The sequence below is a fragment of the Vanacampus margaritifer genome, chromosome 16, assembly GCF_051991255.1.
Source record: "Vanacampus margaritifer isolate UIUO_Vmar chromosome 16, RoL_Vmar_1.0, whole genome shotgun sequence".
Lineage (NCBI taxonomy): Eukaryota > Metazoa > Chordata > Actinopteri > Syngnathiformes > Syngnathidae > Vanacampus > Vanacampus margaritifer.
In genome coordinates, this window is record NC_135447.1 from 4,224,637 (window position 1) to 4,243,112 (window position 18,476).

Consider the following 18,476-nt stretch of genomic DNA (forward strand, 5'->3'; position numbering starts at 1 on the left):
TTTCAGTTGGGTAAAATAAACAATTAAACTATTGATATTATGCTATTTACTTATTGCAATTTTTACTATGGCTCTCATAATTCTGCCTAGCAACAAGTGACTGCACAAACTTGACCAGATAAATAGTCAAAGTGATCTTGATTTTAATGACATTTTTATTTCAGTCTTGAAAAGTTAATGATGATCATAAATATGAACCTACTTGTGCTGCTTGTGTTTCATAACAGAGCAAACTGTACTTTAGTCCTATTTTATTATCGTCTATATTTAAGCAGCTGGTGTTTCTCATAAACAGAAACAAAAACTCCTTGGCGGAGGTAATAAACATCTCATTGTGGGCCGTTTATCTATAAAACCTTTTCACAACGCGAGCGTCTCATCTGGCCGGCGCCGGCTGTTTAGTGCCACAAAAAGCTTTTTAACGCGCCGCGTCGGGGGGGCGGAGAGAGGGCAAGATAGCCGGCGTGTCGTTCAGGTGAGGTCATCGCGCCGCGCTCAGACGTGCTGAATGCCAAGGTCAGCGGCGTAATCCCTGCCCTCATTCATGACGGATTAGACCCTGACGGGAGGGGGCGTGGGGGGAGTAAAAAATAAATACAGCCGCGTGGGGTTTTAATGGAGATCCACCGCCAGCCGTGACGGTGCTGCCGGGGAGATTACAGGCCAAGTTATTACGCTCAATCCCGGAATTAATCTGCATGGCATACATTCAAAAAAAAAAAAAAAAATCATTACATGAAGAGATTAAGAAAAGTCCGTCGGGATGAAGACTAACCTGTGAGAGGCCGCCAGGGACACAAGATTACCTCTCATACACATCAGATTTTTTTCCTCTCACACAACCACAGGTGAAATACTCTCACACACACGTGTACTTATTTTCTGTGGGATCCTGTGGAGAAACACAAACACACACAACTTTGTTTTTTTGTTGTAGTGTATTGATGTCATAGATGGTCAGGTGACTTTAAATTGTCCAATTGCAGCTAAACTACATGCACAGGAAAATGAACTACTATCACCACCATTGAAATGAATGGTGGAAATGTAAAATACAGGAGGAAAAAATCAACACAATTGACAGAAAAATTCAGACAAAAAAAATATTTTTTGTTTGGAGTCTTAAGAGTTGGAGTCCTCCATGTCATGTTGACACAGGGCAACACCGCAGGGAGGTGGCCATTTTGGTCCAGAAAGACACACTGAAAGACACAAGGACATTTTGAAGTCAATACAAAAAGGTAAGCAAACTCATTCTTGAGATTTTGTCCGATTTATATCATATTTGAACCTTGTATCCTAGATAGATAAATAAAAGCGAAATTATAAAGAATTTCCATCATTGCATGTGGGTAGAGAATAAATATATATATAAAGTATATATATACATATCAACCATTTTCACTGAAGCAACCCCCTTCACTCCAGGCTATTTTTACTGGACTTTGACTGCTTTTGCATGGCCCACAGAATATTGTATTATATTGCTATAAAAACATGGAACCTACCAAAATAAAATAATGAGTCTTTTCTTTCAGCAGGAAAAAAAAAGTAGATTTCTACATGTTTCTGTTTTGCAGCAATTATCATTAGAATATGGCTAATCATTATTCACATTCCTGTTGAAAACACTGTCAAAAAGAGCTTGTTGCAACATGGCCCTGGTTAATCTCTTATATTACGTTGCCACCTGGTGGCCGTTTTTGGTAATAACTACCATTGCTTTAAGCCACCTCTTCATGTCAGACGCTGCATGAAAAGTCTTCTATATGCTCTTGCATAAAAAAAAAAACCCATTAAAAACGTATAAATAAATTTGGGGGCAGTGAGGGACAAAGTAATAAAAAACACATTTACACGTTTTTGTGTTTGAATGAGTTACAAAGCCGACCCTTTTCTGTTCTGAAGCGGACAGTTTAGGCTCATTTTTACCATTTGCGGGCTTCTTCAAAAACAAACTTTGTCCTACAGATGGTCTGATTTCTACTAAATTTAAATAACATACACAGGTTCAAATATGTGAGCATAGCATGGTAGGCCCAGGTTTCGAGGGTAAAGTGTGGAAGCAAGGTGGTGGACTACAAGGATGTCAAAAAGGAGATTCCAAGATTAGCACATTAGTTCCCAGCTTTCACAAACCTCTTATTTACAACAAGTTGCCATGGTTAGTCTGTATCATCGCCGAGCAACCTGCCACTCTCCAGGTCAGTGGACAAGGACGTGCCGGAGGAGGAAGTAGAACCGCGCCGCTGAAACTGTCGAGACTGCACCCCGTAAAAGAAACAGAAGGCCTGACGGGGCATGCAAAGAAACAAGAGGGAGAAATTCTCTGTTAACCGGAACACTTCCTGTATTGGCAGGAAGTGGCACCTGGCTCACCTCCTCGATGTCGGCGTTGCGGCGGGCTTTGTAGATGAACTCGCCGATGGCCACGAAGACAGACAGCACCAGGCCGGCGGCGAGCACGATGAAGATGCCGCCGATGTTCTCCACGCCCAACGCGTTGGCCTCCTTGTTGTCCTCCTCGGGGCATCCGTTCCCTCGCCACCACTTCTCCTTCATCATGTGCAGCTTGCCCTCCTCCTGCAGCTGCAGGATGGCGATGGTCACCTTGTCTCTGTATGGAGAGCCTGCACGGATAAAACAGGATGTTGCTAAGTGGAGCTAGCTTCAGGTGCTGGATTTGACCAAAATCCAATCCAATCCAATCTACTTTATTTCAATAGCAAATTTCACAAACAAGCGTTTCTATTAAAAAAAAAAAAAAAAAACAGTTAAAAAAAATACTAAAATACAATAAGTAAAATTAAAAAAATATATAAAAAATAATCCCCCCGCCCCAATTTTTTTTTTTAACTCTTTGACTGCCAAAAACGTTAAATAACGTTTAGTAAAATCCTAGGGAGGAGTGCCAAAGAAGTTAAAAGACGTTTGTTTCAAAACAGAGGTGAAACTAACCATTTTCTATTGTTGATTACTGAAAAACGGAATAAGGTAGAAACAAACTCTTTTTTTCTGATGAAAGATGAGAGTCCAATCTCTCATTTGGTAGTATGTGTGTTCCCATAGTCCAAACACAACATTTTCTGTGGACCTTGAAAGATCAGTCAAAATGCTTAAATCGGCTGGCACCCACGGCATCCCTTTTCTGAAAACGTCTGGCAGTCAAAGAGTTAATAAATAAATAAAATAAAAATAAAATAAAAAACACAAAAAGACCTCGAGGACCACACAATTCATGCTGAACTAAAAGCCAAGGAACAAAAGTGGGCCTTCAGACAAGATTTAAAACACTGAAATTGACGGGTGTTTCCTCACCGATGGGCGTTCCCACCCCATATCCCTTGGAGTCGATGAGTCCTCCGATTTGCGTCAGGTTGCAGTTCCTCTGGCTGATGTACTCGATGCTGGTGGACTCCATCAGCATGGCGTAGTCGGTGGTGAGGACGCGCGTGATGCCCTCTCGGTTGTTCTTGACCAGCGCCGTGTTCTTCCTGCTGCTCATGAAGGCCCACATCTTCTCGTAAGTGGAGATCTTGGATTTCTGTCGCACATAAACACACAAGCGCATGCACTAAAAGTGTGTGTGTGTGAGCGTTAAAACAAAATAGGCCAGCTGTGCTCTAAATCTCATCTGGCTGATTCAATTTGTTCGAGCCGTCAACACGGGCGGCGGCGTCTTATCCGGCAGGCTGCAATCCGACGGGATAAAAAAAGCCCAGCTCGAGACACTCATGCTGAGCCGGCAGGGACGTGAAGATGGGGCGGGAGTTGACACCTTGTACAATATACATTTGAGGATGGTAAATACCTGACATCAGATTAGAACTTTTGTTTTTAATTTTGGGCAGACATTTTGCCCCCTAAACAGTGCTGATGTTACTTTAATCAGGGAACTCAACCCTCAAACAGCCCAGGTGAACATAACCTAAATGTAACTAACTTGAACTAGCCTTAAGCTAAAATCTATCAAACAGGGATGTGATTTGACCAAAGTGAAATTATCTGAAAATTTAGCCGGGGGTCTGGGGGCTGCTGGCACCCAGCTAGGTCCAGGTATGCTTTTTAAGTACTTTCAATGCACTGACATGACAAAGAAATAGACAAAACAACAGCATAAATTTTCAATGTATATTGAACTATCCCATATAAAATGGCAGTTTTAGTCAACTCAAAATCAGTCACATTCAAAAACATTGGACTGCCTTTGCTTTTAAAAACTATCACTGAGAATATCATCATATCTAACTAATGTGATTACTAAGTTAACACATAAATAATGTTGAAGAGTTCAAATTTCATGAACAAATAATTGTATCATGACCAAATGAAAAGTAACTCATATTAGAGCATACCACAAATGTCTTTGTTTTAGCAGAAGATGTTATCTGTCGGAGTCATGTGCATACACAATGAACTACTAAAAAAAAAAAAAAAAACGGATTTTTTTTTTTGGGGAGGGAGATAAAAAAAAGCGGAATTCCGCGAATTAGCGGAAAAATCACATCCCTGTATCAAACCTTATTAAGCATAAATGCAACCAACCCTAAGCTAACTGCTAATAACTAACCCTAAACTAAATGCCAACCCTAGTCCACGACAACAAACAATAAACAAACCTTGAAGAAAGTCATGGTGGAGCCGTCCCTCACGGCCCCGTACTCAATCCGGGTCTGCTTGGCCAGGTCGTCGGCCGAGTCGATGGGCGCGTCCATGCGCTCCACGGTGAGGAACGCGGCCAGGTTGGCCGTGTAGGACGAGATGATGATCAGGGTGAAGAACCACCAGATGCCCCCGACGATACGCGTGGACAAAGCTTTGGGCATCAGCTCGGAGCCTGCAACAAGATGACCACTAGGACTACTACGACTACTAGTACAACACCTTAACACAGCAGAAGTACATTTGCTTAATCAATTAATTAATCAATACCTGGTGCCTCATTTATCTATTTATCAATTTTCCAAATATAGGCGGACTTGGGGCAGAAAACAGTGTGGAATTGCATGCAGGTGTGCGTATGTGTGTCTAGGCATGATTTTATAAATCTCATTTATTTTCTGCATATGTGAAGTTTGGGTTTTGTTCGTAAGAACTTTTGTACGCAGGTTAACACACACAGTTTTATAAATGAGGCCCCTGGACGCTACTAACCCTAGCCTGAACTCTACTAACCTAAACATAAACATTACTTAACATTACTAAACATAACCTAAATGTTACTAACCCTTAACCCCTAACTTGAAGGCTACTAATACTAACCAAAGGCTACTAACCCTTGCCTAAAAACAACTAACTTAACCATTACCTAAATGCTACTAACCATAACCTAAAGGCTACTAACCTCAACCTAAATGTTACTAACAATAACAAAATACTACTAATATAACCTAAACACAACTAGCTAACCCTAACTTAAGTTAAATGCTGATAACCCCAACTTAAATGCAACCAACCCAAAATGACCTACCCTAACCTAAGCTCTATTAACCTTAACCTAAAGACAAATAACTTAACCTACAGTAAATGCTATTAACCTTAACCTAAACACTACTAACACTAACCTGACCGATACTCTAAAACAGAGGCTAATCGTAGCTTTATCCTAAATGCAAACTAATCCAAATGCTACTAACTCTAAGATACATGCTAATATCCTTAACCTAAATGCTACTAACCCTAAATAACCTTAACCTAAATGGTACAAATGTAAATAAACCTAACCTAATGGCTACTAACCCAACGTTAGCAACCATAACCTAAATACTACTAACCCCAACTGACCCACATTATTAGCCCTGAGCTAAACACTGCCAACCATAACTAACCCTAAACTAAATGCTACTACTTAAATAGCTAGCTACTTTTAGCTAGTTGTTTTCTGTTTACCTTGCCGCATGAGTGCGCCAACGCCGAACCAGAAACTGTTAAGCAAGGTGAAATTGTTCTGGATCAGCGTGGACGACGGGTTGCACGGATGCGGGTTGTACCACTCGTACGGGGTAAACCTGACAAAAGGACAAACCGATAAGTAGAACGCATAGAGAAATGTAATGTCATGTGACCTAATGTGATTCGTTACCTGGCGATGACAAAGAGCACGCAGCTGACGCCGGTGCAGGCCAGCAGGACGTACATCCAGATATCGGGCGACAGCGGGTTGAGGAAGGAGAAGACGCCCGGGTTGGTGCCGTTGGGCTTGCGGTACAGGATGCTGATGCCCAACGTCATGAAGGGTTTGGAGAAGTCGATCACTTTCTCGCGCACGTAGGTGATGGTCAGCGGCGCCACCGCCAGGTCGGCCACCTGCGAAGGTAACTCGTATCGCATTTTTCAGGTCAATGCAAAAAACCCTGCGGATTCGGTCGTGTCCTCACGTGGTCGATGAGCTCTCGCACCATGCCGTTCCACTCGCCTTTGTCGTTCTGGGCTCCGTACTTGCCGTCGGCCACCAGGCGGACCTCGTAGGTGAAGCCCAAGATGTTGGACAGCTCCTTGAGGAGGTCCAGGCAGTAACCCTCGAAGCGGTCGTTCCCGACAAGGTCCTTGTCGGACTTCTTATGCATCACGTACGGGTTCTCCTGAAAAGACCAACCGGTCACATTCAGTCCTGTCCTACTTGCACTCTCATCCTGGTCTTCTTCCTCACCAGGATGGTGGTGACGATTAGCGTCCGGTTGGCCAGCGAGTCGGTCACGTTGTTGTTGTTCTGTGTTGACTTCTCGACCAGGTTCATTCCTTTTACCGAGTTCCATGTGGCGATCTGGAGGGAAGAGAGGTGGACTTATTTCTATCGTGCAAGGTGGCAGTTCATGCAAATAACTGTTGAGAGGTGAAATTCGAATCAACCAATCAATGAAACTTTATTTATAGAGCACCTTACATACATTAAAATGCAACTCAAGGTGCTAAACAATTAAAACATCCATAATAAAATAAAAAGACCCCCCCCCTCCACAAAAAAAAAAACATAGCGGGGCACAGAGAAACCCTGTGAGGAAAGGTATCCAGGGTTAAAAAGATCACTTAAATGCCAAACTAAAATATCAATAGTCTCTGCTGCCTGATGCCCTTCGGCAGGCAATTATACACCCTAACAGTATTTGCGATTTTTGGTCGACGCTATATATTTGAATTTGACCAATCAATAGTGTTATGAGTTGCTGATGATGTCATTGAGTCTCGCCTCAGTGTAAAAGTACATTGGGTGTTTGCCGTCGGCCTACGAGGCTGTGAATGAGCGTATGCTAGCAGTAATCCACACACACGGAATGGATCAGGCATGTGACAGCTGGACCCTGAAATCCCCCCTCAGCCGCTAAAGAGCAAAGTCACTGATGCGATAAACGCTTATCGCTAAGTACGTTAAACAAGCACACTTGACATGTCATCAAGTCACACTTGACTTTCTAGATTATACCACGCACACAAAAAGGAGGTGAGATTGGCAAATTGTTCTGGTCAATCTTAACTCTTTGACTGCCAAAAACGTTAAATAACGTTTAGTAAAATCCTATGGAGGAGTGCCAAAGACGTTAAAAGACGTTTTTTTTTTTTTTTTCAAAACAGAGGTGGAACTAACCATTTTCTATTGTTGATTACTCAAAAACGGAATAAGGTAGAAACAAACTTATTTTTCTGATGAAAGATGAGAGTCCAATCTTTCATTTGGTAGTATGTGTGTTTCCATAGTCCAAACACATCATTTTCTGTGGACCTTGAAAGATCAGTCAAAAATGCTTAAATCGGCTGGCACCCACAGCATCCCTTTTCTGAAAACGTCTGGCAGTCAAAGAGTTAATTGCTTCATTATTTATTGCTGTCTTTCATTTCCATTTTTGTAATTTTGTACAGGAAGAACATGACCATATTTGGAAACATACCTTCATCCACCTTTTGGTGAGGCGATTTACGTCCTCTCCGACACCCTGAGTGGACAATGGGAGACATGAGTTAGCATTGCAGCGCTAACAAGGTGCAATGCATCATGGGAGCAGGTGGATTCACTCACTCACTCACTCACTCACTCACTCACTCACTCACTCTCACCCTGGTGCTGCCGTCCTCTTTCAGGCTAATGATGTCCAAGTCAAATTCTCGCCGCAGGCCGTCACTCTTGTTGAGGATGATGTGGCCCGTCAGGCCGTCCCACTGCGCCTACGACATGAAGCACAACAGTATTTTACTTCTTTTACACGTACATAAATGTTAAAATAGTTAGTTAGTGGGTTAGTTAGTAGCTCTGTAAGATAGCTACCTAGCAAGGTAAGTAGTTAGCTTGGCCAGTATTTAGTCTGCTAAGTAGTTACTTTGTTAGCTCAGCTATTAGCTTGACTCCTAATGAGTTAGTTAGTTAGTTAGTTGTTGTGAAGTAGTTTAGTTATCCTGAAAAGTAGTTACTTAATCGGTTGGTTATTTACTTAGCCAACTAAGTACTAAATTTCAGCCTACTAAGCAGTTAGTTAGTTGGGTTGCTAATTAGACAGTTGGACAGTCTGTTGAAGTCACTTTGTTATTTTGAGTTTTTGACAGTAATTAGCTACTTAGCTATCTAAGTAGTTAATTAGCTAGGCACCTAGATGGATTGAGTAGTTAGTTGGCCTGCTAAAGTAGTTAGTTTGCTTGGCTGTAGTAGTAGTAGTTAGCTAGCTAGATAGCGAGCTAGCTAGTTGTCTAGTTCCCTAAGCAGTTCATTAGTTTGCTGAAGTAGCCCATTGGTTAGATAGTGAGCTAGTTAAGTAATGACAGAGTGAGCTAGCTAGTGGATTTAGTGGTAGTTGTTTCCGCTTGTCTGGTAGTTAACAGTTTGCCCAGTTGTCAAAGTGAGTGAAAATGTTGTCTCTGGAGTTCTGTACCTCTTTGAAGAGGTTCATGTATCGAGGTCCAAAGCGCCAGGGCTTGTGTCTGTGACACTGCAGAGAGCCGACGGTCATCTGAGTAGCACGCTGAGACGCCACAGACACCAGGAACACGGCGTCGTACATCAGAGCTGCGTCAGTCTATGACATGAAATCAACCACAAAACCATTTGGACACTGATGATGAAATCATTACTTAGTGACTAGCACCTCCAAACACTGCACATTCCTCCCTACTTAAAGTACATTCTACGTACCCATCTTTGTAATAGGTAGAGCAGAGTGTGTCAAAGTCTTAGTGTGTTTTCTTACAGTCATGACGCCATCCATGAGTCCACCATCTTGCTTGGGCCCCTGCAGCCTCTCCAGGGCCCACTTTTCCAAGGTGGAGGCCACCCAGGGGTCGTCGATGTTGAGCAGCCGGAAGCCCGTCATGTTGACCCCGCTGTAGCGGTACGGCTCTAGGTCCAACGCAAACAAGTCCTACGCCAAGCAGGAAGTAGCATTAGCATCAGTTAGTTACAGTGGTTATCTTGCTTGCTACTGAAATAGTTGGTGAGGTATTTTTAGTTAGTTACCTAGCAAGATTGTGTGTCTGGATAGTCACTCAGTTAGTTACATCACTACCTTTTTTTGTTAGCCTCTTAGTTAGTTAGTTAGCTAGCTTACCAAACATTGCACAATTTATTTATTATTTAGCTACTCAGTTGGTTACTTTTTTGGTTAGGCAGCTCTGTAGTTAGTTACAGTATATATATTTTACATCCAAATGTCATGTCACTCACCAACGTGGTGAAGAAGAAGTGATAGTACTCTGTCATCATTCCCATGGACGAAAGCTGTCATATTACAACAACATCCAAACATTAAACAAGTTTACGCAAATACGATAAACAAACACCGTAACAGTGTGAGACTTGCTTGAAGAGACCTGTTTGAGTAGTTCCGAGGCCATGCTGTAGGAGCAGTCAAAGAGGATGAAGAACTCTTTGTCCTTCTTGAGCTCTTTGAGCAGCGGCATGGCGTCCTGGTTGCCGGGCGTCAGCTGGCGGATTTTCATCTTCAGGTTCAGCTTGGCGGGAGCCTTGATCAACTCCTGCATGCGCATCAGACCTACACAACAAAACAAAAGAGTTTTTTTTCTTAACTCCACCAAGCATTAACGGAGAGCCAGGTTAGTTAGATAGCCAACAAGGTAGCTAGGCTTCTAAGTAGAAACCGAACTGGTTAATTTCGGTCTAATGTGTGATAGTTTGTGTTGCTAGTATAAATGTCATCACGTACCGGTGCTGTCCTGGTACACGACGGTGAGCTTCTTCCACTTGAAGAAGGTGACCACGTCCAGCACGGCCCTGGCGACCGCTCTGTACTCGGGGTACAGGTTGATGAAGAAGGTGTCCCGGTTGTCCACCGACGGATGCTTCCACCGCGTCTGGATGTGTGGAACTTCCAGAGCGTTGCAGATGGACTGAACCGCACTCACGGAAGAGCTGTGAGACGGACCGAACACTGCCACCACGCCCAATGACAGCTGGTCGCACACTAGACAAAGCAAAGGGACGAGTTAGCTGGATAACTAGTAAGATGGTTGGTTAGTTTAGTGTCATTAGTCAAAGATGAGCAAGTGGTGTGAATGGTACAGTCACTATCTTTTACTCTTTCGGTGTATTCTTAGTAAGTTAGTTAGCTAGCAAGCAACATTTCTACATGAATTGATTAGCTAGTCAGTTAGCCTTGCAAGTAGTTAGTGAGCAGACTAAAGGTTTCTCCTTTTTGCCCCGTTTAGATCAAGGGATGTTGCTAATCAACTAGAAGCTATGTAGTTAGCTTGCTAAGTAGTTACCTTTTCGTTGAATTCAATTCAATTCAATTTTTTTCAATTCAAATTTTATTTCACTCTTTAAAGTAAAAGAAATGTGTTATGTCTGCCCCCGATCAACACCAAAGAAAAAGAAAAATAATAAACACAAAATGAATGACAGCGAGCGGTCAAGACGCTTTCAGTGTAACAATACTACAAAATAATTCAACTGCATGTCCTCGTGCTATATTTACAATAATTGTGCTTTTATACATTTAAAAAAATATATACAAATAGACTGAGAAGATTTTGTTTTACAATCCAGATTGTTAGTTATTATCTAGATAGTTAGCTAACTAACTTGGAATTTAGATAATTGGTTAGTTACATTTCTAAACAATTAGTCAGCAAGCTAAGTAGTCAGTTAGACAGTTTGATTAATAGATAGTCTGGTAAGTAGTTTGTTTGTCAGTTGGTTAGCAAGCTAGGTAGGTGTTAATTAGCTTGCTAGCCTGTTAAATTGTTACTTACTTAGCACTTAGCAATGATGATGGTGTTGTTATGTTTTTGGATGAGTATATGTTGGAATATATATGGAAGCAGTTACAATGACATATCAAAAAGGAAAAATTAATTAATAAAAACAAACAAAAAACAAATACCTCTGCGCGAGGCCTCAAAGCCGTCTTTGGGGTTGATGCGTTGGATGTCGTAGGTGAGAGTGATGTTGGGCATCAGTGTCTTGTTCCTGTTGATGTTGTTCACGGCGAACTTGAATGCCAACTCGTCCAAACTCACCAGCTCACGCTCGCGCGTCTCCATGATGCCGCCTAGCATCAAATTATGTTTTAATCTTTTTTTTGGTATTTTTTAATGATTTTTTTAAAAATAATTGGCTGATTTAAAAACAAGAAAGTAAATAATGAATTAAGTTGACTTGCATTTTTTAAATTAATAATTCAAAAATGAATAGTAGATTTGCAATGTAAAAAATATTTATAAATAATGAACCGTAAAATGGTTGACAAAAAACACACACGATACATTCTATATGTAATAAATACAACAATTAAGGGAGTTAGTATATAATATACAAATGTATTGTAATAAAATAGTACACTAGAACATTTTCCCTAAACTATTATCATAAATATAAAATACCTAATAGTACAATAAAACACTGCATTATTTATTTATTTATTTTTTTAAGCGCTACTGTGTATGAAATGTGCACTGTTATACAGTGTCGATTCACATTACAATAAAACGTTACTTTGCTTTCATATTATTCACTAATTCATTTTAATAATGTAGTGAAGTGGCGCGCTCAGGTTCGAACCCCAAACGACAAGTGAGCTCACCAATGCGCAGAACCTGAGCCTCAGCAAGCCACGTGTGTACCAGCAGAACCAGAACCACAAGAACCAGCAGGTTCATCGCGTCCATGGTGACGGAACCGTGCAGTCAGCATTTGGAACTATCTCCAGGTTCTTCCTCTCCCCCTCCGACGATGATGATGATGATGCGGGTCACCTCCACAACCGCCATCACTTCAACTTTAAAACAACCAAAGAAGCTGCTGCACGAATACAGTCCAAAGTCCAAAATGTCTGTCAGCCCAATTCCCGGCCCAACATAATCCTTATAAAGTCTTGAAAAGTCCACAAATTGGCGAAGGGTCAAAACAGACGCACACTGAAGCATCAGCGACAGAAACTGTTAACGTAAACAGAGTCAGCAACATCCGCAAAGGTCCTTCAAAATAAGAAACACACCTAAATCGTCAAATGAGGCTAAATAAAATTTAGCTTTAGCAAACATGCTAAATTCTGTACACAATTAATTAACAAATGAGGGGGAAAAAAAGTGACTTCTTCCTTGGGACCAAATGATCAGCTTCATCAAGATATTACGAAATAATGGCATTTCAAATATAGTATGCAAAAAAAACAAAAACATTTGTCTTTCCACTGACGGCAAGCACAGTGAGGCGATGATATCCCACGATCACAATTTGAATGGTTTGTCTCCTGTTAGTGTTTGGGATTAAGCAGCAGATGTGCTGGAATAATCTTCAGGTTAAATGCCAGATGTCCGATGACAACTGGATGACTTCCTGCAAACCACAAAAACGCACACACCGTAAGAGAATTTGTGTGGACGTCCAAAAAGAGGAAGTGAAACGGCCATTTTTCTTCCACGAAATGAATTGGGGGGGAAAATACACATAATATAAATAAAATACAACCCCCCAAAAATAGTAGGGTTTTAAAATGTTTTTTTTTAAAAGATAAAATCTGATTATCCATCTATCTATATATATAGCGAGAATAAAATGGTCTTGTACACAGAAAAGTGTAAATGTATAAAGTTTATTGTTGTCGCCGTCATACAAAGGATAATACTCCACGTGTCGTGTAGCAAAAGTACAAAGACGAATCAAAAGGGGACACGCGTGATTGTGCCTCACCAAAACTCAAATGCTAGAAACTGCATCACAATTATTTGTACAAAAAGACTAAAAACTCTTACAAGCAAAAGCGACTCACTGTCAGCGACTGTTGTCATTTTGTTCACAAGTTCAAACGACAAGCGGTCAAACAGCGGCGCCCGGTGGACAAGAGGAGCAACTGCAGGGATGACTTTCAAGTAAACTAGGACAATTGCTGAGGTTTCAAAGGGGGTTATTGTTGACACACTAGCAATGGAGGCATTCATGTAATTTTGGCCTCAAAACGAACAGGGGGGGTATAATATATATTGTTGGTTGATGGATGCAGCACATCATTGTATGATTGGTGGAGTGCGGTTTTTGCTTTATTTTGGCGGGTATCAACTTCCTGTTTATACACGTTACACTAAGATGGCTTTTTGTAAACAAACTAATTCAAACTGGACGTTTAGTGGTGTTAGTGTGTGTTAACACTGTAGAACAGACTGTTGTAAACAATGAAAGCAGAAAGGCAATAAAGTTGATTTAAACAAATTTTTTTTTTTACAAACATTTTATATCAAAAGTGAGCATTTGGGTCTTATAAATACAAACCACGCAGTCCATCAACGGCGGCCGAGAACCTCCTGCAGGTAAAAGTGAACGGCACGCAGCCCTTGAGTGCTAACCCCCAAAAAATCCTAGAGTCATAAAAATAGACGAGTTCAAAGGTTTTGTGTGGAAAAATAGACTTTAGGGCCCTAAAAATAAGTCATCTTGTAGCGCTAAAAACCAATAGGGTTTTTGCTGGTATACTGTGGACGGGTTCTAGTCTAGAAGCCTTGAATGGAGATTGTCTTGAATCTCAGCTACCTGGGTCATCAACCAATAGGATTCTTACTGCTGAATAGCGGATTTGGGGTCTATCCTTTGATAATGGGATTCTTGCCAAAGTGTTGGGAAAAACATCACAATATTTGAATGTCTGCCATTTTGTGTAGTCAAGATAAAATTGCAGTAATATGCTCTATGCAGCCCCACTAGTCAAAAATCAGAATGATGATTAATATTGCGTTTGTGGAATATCAATTTAAGCAGAAAAAGCCGGATGTTTTTATCCATCTCTGGGGGCGGCCATTTTGCGCTGTACTGCCATTTGCTATTGACTGAAGATGACATCACAATGCCCAAGGGATCAGTTAATGGCCGTCAAGGCTCACCTGTCTTCTAGGTTTGGTCATGTGACGTCCGCAAGCTCAGCCCTTAGGCACTGTGATGTCCTTTTCAGTGGACAGTGGCAGTACAAGACAAAATGGCTGCTCCCTGAGATGGAGTAAAAAGGCAACCTTTTCTGCTTAATTCATATTCAACAAACACAATCAGAATACCTTGTTTATAAAAAAAAAAAAAAATCGACTTGACTTCCCCTAAAAACAAAACAAAAAATAAAATTAATAGGGGCTCATCAGTGATCCTCACGGAGGGGAAATCGCACATTTGCATGGACGCAGGTGTACTTAATAAACTGGCCAGCGTGTCCTGTCAGATGAGACTGACAGATGATTGGCGGGCAGGACAGGCGAGCGGTCGCGTCAGAAGACGTCGCTGTTGCAGCCAAAGTCGTCCCTGCGCACCCACACGGCGTCGCGCTCGGGACCCCGCTGCGCCGCGCACGCCTTCAGCACGCCACGGATCTCCATGGCGTCCATCTTGGCGTCTAGTTCGGCGGTCTGCGCCGGCGCCCCCGCGCCGCGCCGCGACTTGCAGTACTCGTCGTCGTCGCTCAAAATGTCCGTCTCCTTCACCTTGACGCCGTCCTCGTACGGCCGCAGGTCAAACTGCTGCTCCAGCCACATCTCGGAGGGCGCGGGCGAGTGCCGGGATGGCGATGGCGAAGGGGTCCTGGGGGGCGTCGCGGCCGGGTCCGAGTTCCGATGGTGGTTGTTGTTGTTGAAGACCGGGTCCGTGTCCAAGACTAGGTCCGTGTCGATGGTGAAGCGGTTTCGTAGCAACTTCCTGCGAGCCAGAGTGCGGGACGGAGCTGAAGCTAAAAACACAACACAGGAAGTTTAGAGACAGCTTTTATTTTGGTAGGTATGCTACTTCCTGTTTTTGTTCCTTTGCCAATAGCTGAATAGGAATCGGCAAGTAGTTTATTTTTATTTTTGTAAAAAAAAAATTAAAGAACAATGAACTTTAATTATATTCTTATTTAGGACCGTTGCCACTTTATTTGTATTTATTCCTATTTTTGTATAATTGCTGCTAACTTGACAGTATCAGGCCATTTTTTGCATTGATTAGCTGTCACTTGCTTGTCCCAAATGATGAGTTTTATGCTAAGCGTTACATCAGCGGTTGATTTGAATGTCATAAAAATACAACTTATTATTCTTGGGTTCACCTGCTCGGTTGACGGCGGGCCTCTGTGCCCCCCCCTTAAGGGCGCAGAGTCGCTTTCCCCCAAAGGGGACGTACTGCTGGCTGAGGGGAAGCGACTCGGTCTTGAGCAGCTGCCTTCGTTGCTTCTCCCTGAGGATGGAGTGCACCGCCTTCAGCAGATCCTTCTTGCTCTCCACCGAACTGAACACAAAAATGAACACAAACGTAATTCGTCGTTGGTTATTACGGAATTACTTTCAATTGACATTCATTTTGTGCAACTAATAAATAAAACTTATAAAAACTTATAATACAATCTAAGAAGGAGCTTATTGAATAAAAACAATAATTACTTTTTAAATTAGTAAATTAATTGTAATTCTTTGCTTAAAAAAAAAAGTTGTTCCTTCCTAAAAACAAAGTAACAAATTTCCAATAAAAGGTATAAATCTAAAAAAAAACATACAACAAATAAAATAATGAATAAATAAGGATATAAAAATAAAATGAATCAATGAATCAAAAATAAAAACAAATAGTAAAAGTAATGGCATATAATTATAAAAAATAATAACATTTGAATATTTTTCATTGTATAAATTAAATGTTCACATTTACTTTAGATTTTACATACAATTTGAAAAATGGAAAACAACTAATTTTGATGTAGTTTAAATATATAAAAATTAAAGTTACATAAGCAGTGAATACATAACTTTACAAATGAACATATAAAACAAAATAACAAATACATACAATATGCAAAGTAAAAACGAATACATTTTGATAAAAGTAAACAATAGTAATAGTAATACAATAGCTAGTAACTGCATAATATAAATCAATATAGGACTAAAGAAACAGAAATAACCTCCATTGTAAGAGTCTTGAATTAGCCTAAAGTTTAAAAAAATTATAATAATAATCTGACCTGCAGCACAACTGGAACGTTCTCTCGGGTCGCCCCTCGGATTCCGACCGGGTGTGAACTATATCACAAACGGCCGAGCATTCAGAGTCTACACACACACATACACACACACAAGACAAAGAAAAAATTGTAACTGGCTACACCCCCAAAAAATTAAAAAAAATCATCAGTTAATTGTAGTCTATAATCTATTTTCCCCACTAATTGTAGTCAAAACAATCAGGGGATGATAAATGTAACTTAGTGTTAGCGTACTTGCGAGGGCGCGGACTTGCAGTGAGTGGGTGGCGATCATGTGACGGAAGCGAAAGGGATCCCGGTCGTCGTTCATTGACGCTCGGTGAGAGGAACCCTGAAGAGGAGGAGTGTGTAGTACATTCATATAGCAACAGGGGGCACTGGAGTTCACCTCATTTTGACTGGAAAATGAACAAAAAGCATCCTCACCACTTTCTTTCGGTGCTTGGACGAGTCTTTGTACACAAACACCACAGCAGTCTTGAACACTAAGACAAAAATAATAATAAAAACAAAACAATGACGTCATGTTGAGATAAATCCACTTTCAGTGGGCCATGCCAGGACAATCCCCTTTTTTTGATGTGATTATGTAATAGTTGCAATATTAATTCTCTGAAGCAATGCCCAGCACGCTGACAATAAAAGAGGGCAATTGAAGGGAGGATTTTATGACGTGATTAAAATGCAGTGCAAAGGTCCAATTACATATTATACAAAGTTCTTGTTTCTACTGCAAACACTATGGAACATTTCTGTTAACATTCATGTTGTCAGGGCAGATGACTATTAAAAGGCCATTGTTGCAATTTTTTTTAAATATAATAATTGCATTTTTTTTTTTTTTTTAAAGCCAGATCCCAGACACAACAGTTTAGTGTGGGTAATTACGTTCAATAAATATCCTTTAAATATAAATTTAAATACTACATTTAAATTTAAATAAAAAAGCAATTCTTTTTTTTTGTTATAATAATGAATAATGATCATTTATAGTAAACATCTTTTTTTTCAGCCTATGGGCCCAGCCAGCAGTTTAGTGGTGGTAATTATGTTTAATAAATATCCTTTAAATGTAAATTTAAATTAATAAATAAATAATAATAATTTTTAATACACTAATTAATAGTAATAATTTGTAGGTTCTTTTTAAGCCAATGACCCCACACAGCAGTTTAGTGCGGATAATTACATTCAATAAATAACCTTTAACATAAGAGTGGACCTAGAAGGGCGCCTTGTGGTACTCCACTGTTGATATAACAACGCACATCAAGTATGTGTAAGTCAATCCAAGGTGTGTATTGTGTGTTTCGTAGACGCTTACCAAATGCGGCCAATTCCGGGTCTTTCTTGCTCTTTCCCAAAGAGGCCGGGGGGTTGATCCAGACCACGCTGGAGTGCAAAAGCAGATCCCCCATGGAGAGGTCGCCCACCTCCTTCTGCTCGCTGATGAGCTGATCGAACACGGCGCCGAACTCCTCGTGCAGCTTCTGCATCTCATTGATGTGACTCGCTACCTTGTTCATCGCCTTCATGGCCACTGGGGAACAAATAAGAAAAAGAAAACGCACGTCATGTATGGCTCCCTTAATCAAGATCTAGATGAGTCTGACTCCCTTAAACTGTAAAGTTTGCAGAACTCCTTTAAGCAAATGCTAAACCACAGAATACGATTTATTTTAAACTAGCTTTGTAGGACAACCTTAAGACGTCTAAATCAAATGTATGACTCCCTTAAATGAGGTCTAAATTATGACTCCCTTACCTGAGTTTTAAACCAGTGTGTCTGATGCCTTAAGTGAGACGAATAGTATAACATTCCCTTGAGGAGCAGCTCCCTAAGTAGGGGATAAACGTGTATGTATGATTCCTTTAGACGATGTCTAAGAGCAGTGAAGGACACACTCAAGTAGGAAGTGAACAAGTGTTGACTGTCTTAAGTGAGCTTTAAAACAATGTGAATGATACCCTTAAAGCAAGATCCGAACCACAGTGTATGACTCCCTTAATAAAGGTCAAAACCAATGTATGACTTCCTGAAATGAGGTCTAA

The 18,476-nt window shown here is 40.9% G+C and overlaps 2 protein-coding genes across 2 annotated transcripts in view; both read right to left on the bottom strand.

Moving 5' to 3' along the window:
* Nucleotides 1-123: 123 nt before the first annotated feature.
* grik1a (glutamate receptor, ionotropic, kainate 1a) lies at nucleotides 124-12,927 on the bottom strand. The gene is made up of 18 exons (XM_077547243.1): nucleotides 12,021-12,927; nucleotides 11,322-11,489; nucleotides 10,143-10,400; nucleotides 9,790-9,971; nucleotides 9,644-9,697; nucleotides 9,171-9,341; nucleotides 8,856-8,999; nucleotides 8,050-8,157; nucleotides 7,884-7,928; nucleotides 6,650-6,763; nucleotides 6,378-6,581; nucleotides 6,083-6,306; nucleotides 5,890-6,008; nucleotides 4,620-4,837; nucleotides 3,319-3,544; nucleotides 2,380-2,630; nucleotides 2,140-2,291; nucleotides 124-1,202 (listed from the first exon to the last, which is right to left on the bottom strand). The coding sequence occupies exons 1-17, from the start codon at nucleotides 12,103-12,105 to the stop codon at nucleotides 2,166-2,168; spliced, it is 2,697 nt and encodes an 898-aa protein (XP_077403369.1). The 5' UTR covers nucleotides 12,106-12,927; the 3' UTR covers nucleotides 124-1,202; nucleotides 2,140-2,165.
* Nucleotides 12,928-13,015: 88 nt separating this feature from the next.
* Nucleotides 13,016-18,476, bottom strand: part of LOC144036535 (rho guanine nucleotide exchange factor TIAM1-like) — a 55,804-nt gene continuing 50,343 nt past the window's right edge. The window contains exons 26-31 of the mRNA XM_077547242.1: nucleotides 17,749-17,964; nucleotides 16,851-16,909; nucleotides 16,659-16,755; nucleotides 16,404-16,491; nucleotides 15,495-15,673; nucleotides 13,016-15,137 (exon numbers count right to left, since the gene is read on the bottom strand). Coding sequence (XP_077403368.1) covers nucleotides 14,683-15,137; nucleotides 15,495-15,673; nucleotides 16,404-16,491; nucleotides 16,659-16,755; nucleotides 16,851-16,909; nucleotides 17,749-17,964 — 1,094 coding nt within the window. The 3' untranslated portion in view covers nucleotides 13,016-14,682. The remainder of the gene's footprint in view (nucleotides 15,138-15,494; nucleotides 15,674-16,403; nucleotides 16,492-16,658; nucleotides 16,756-16,850; nucleotides 16,910-17,748; nucleotides 17,965-18,476) is intronic.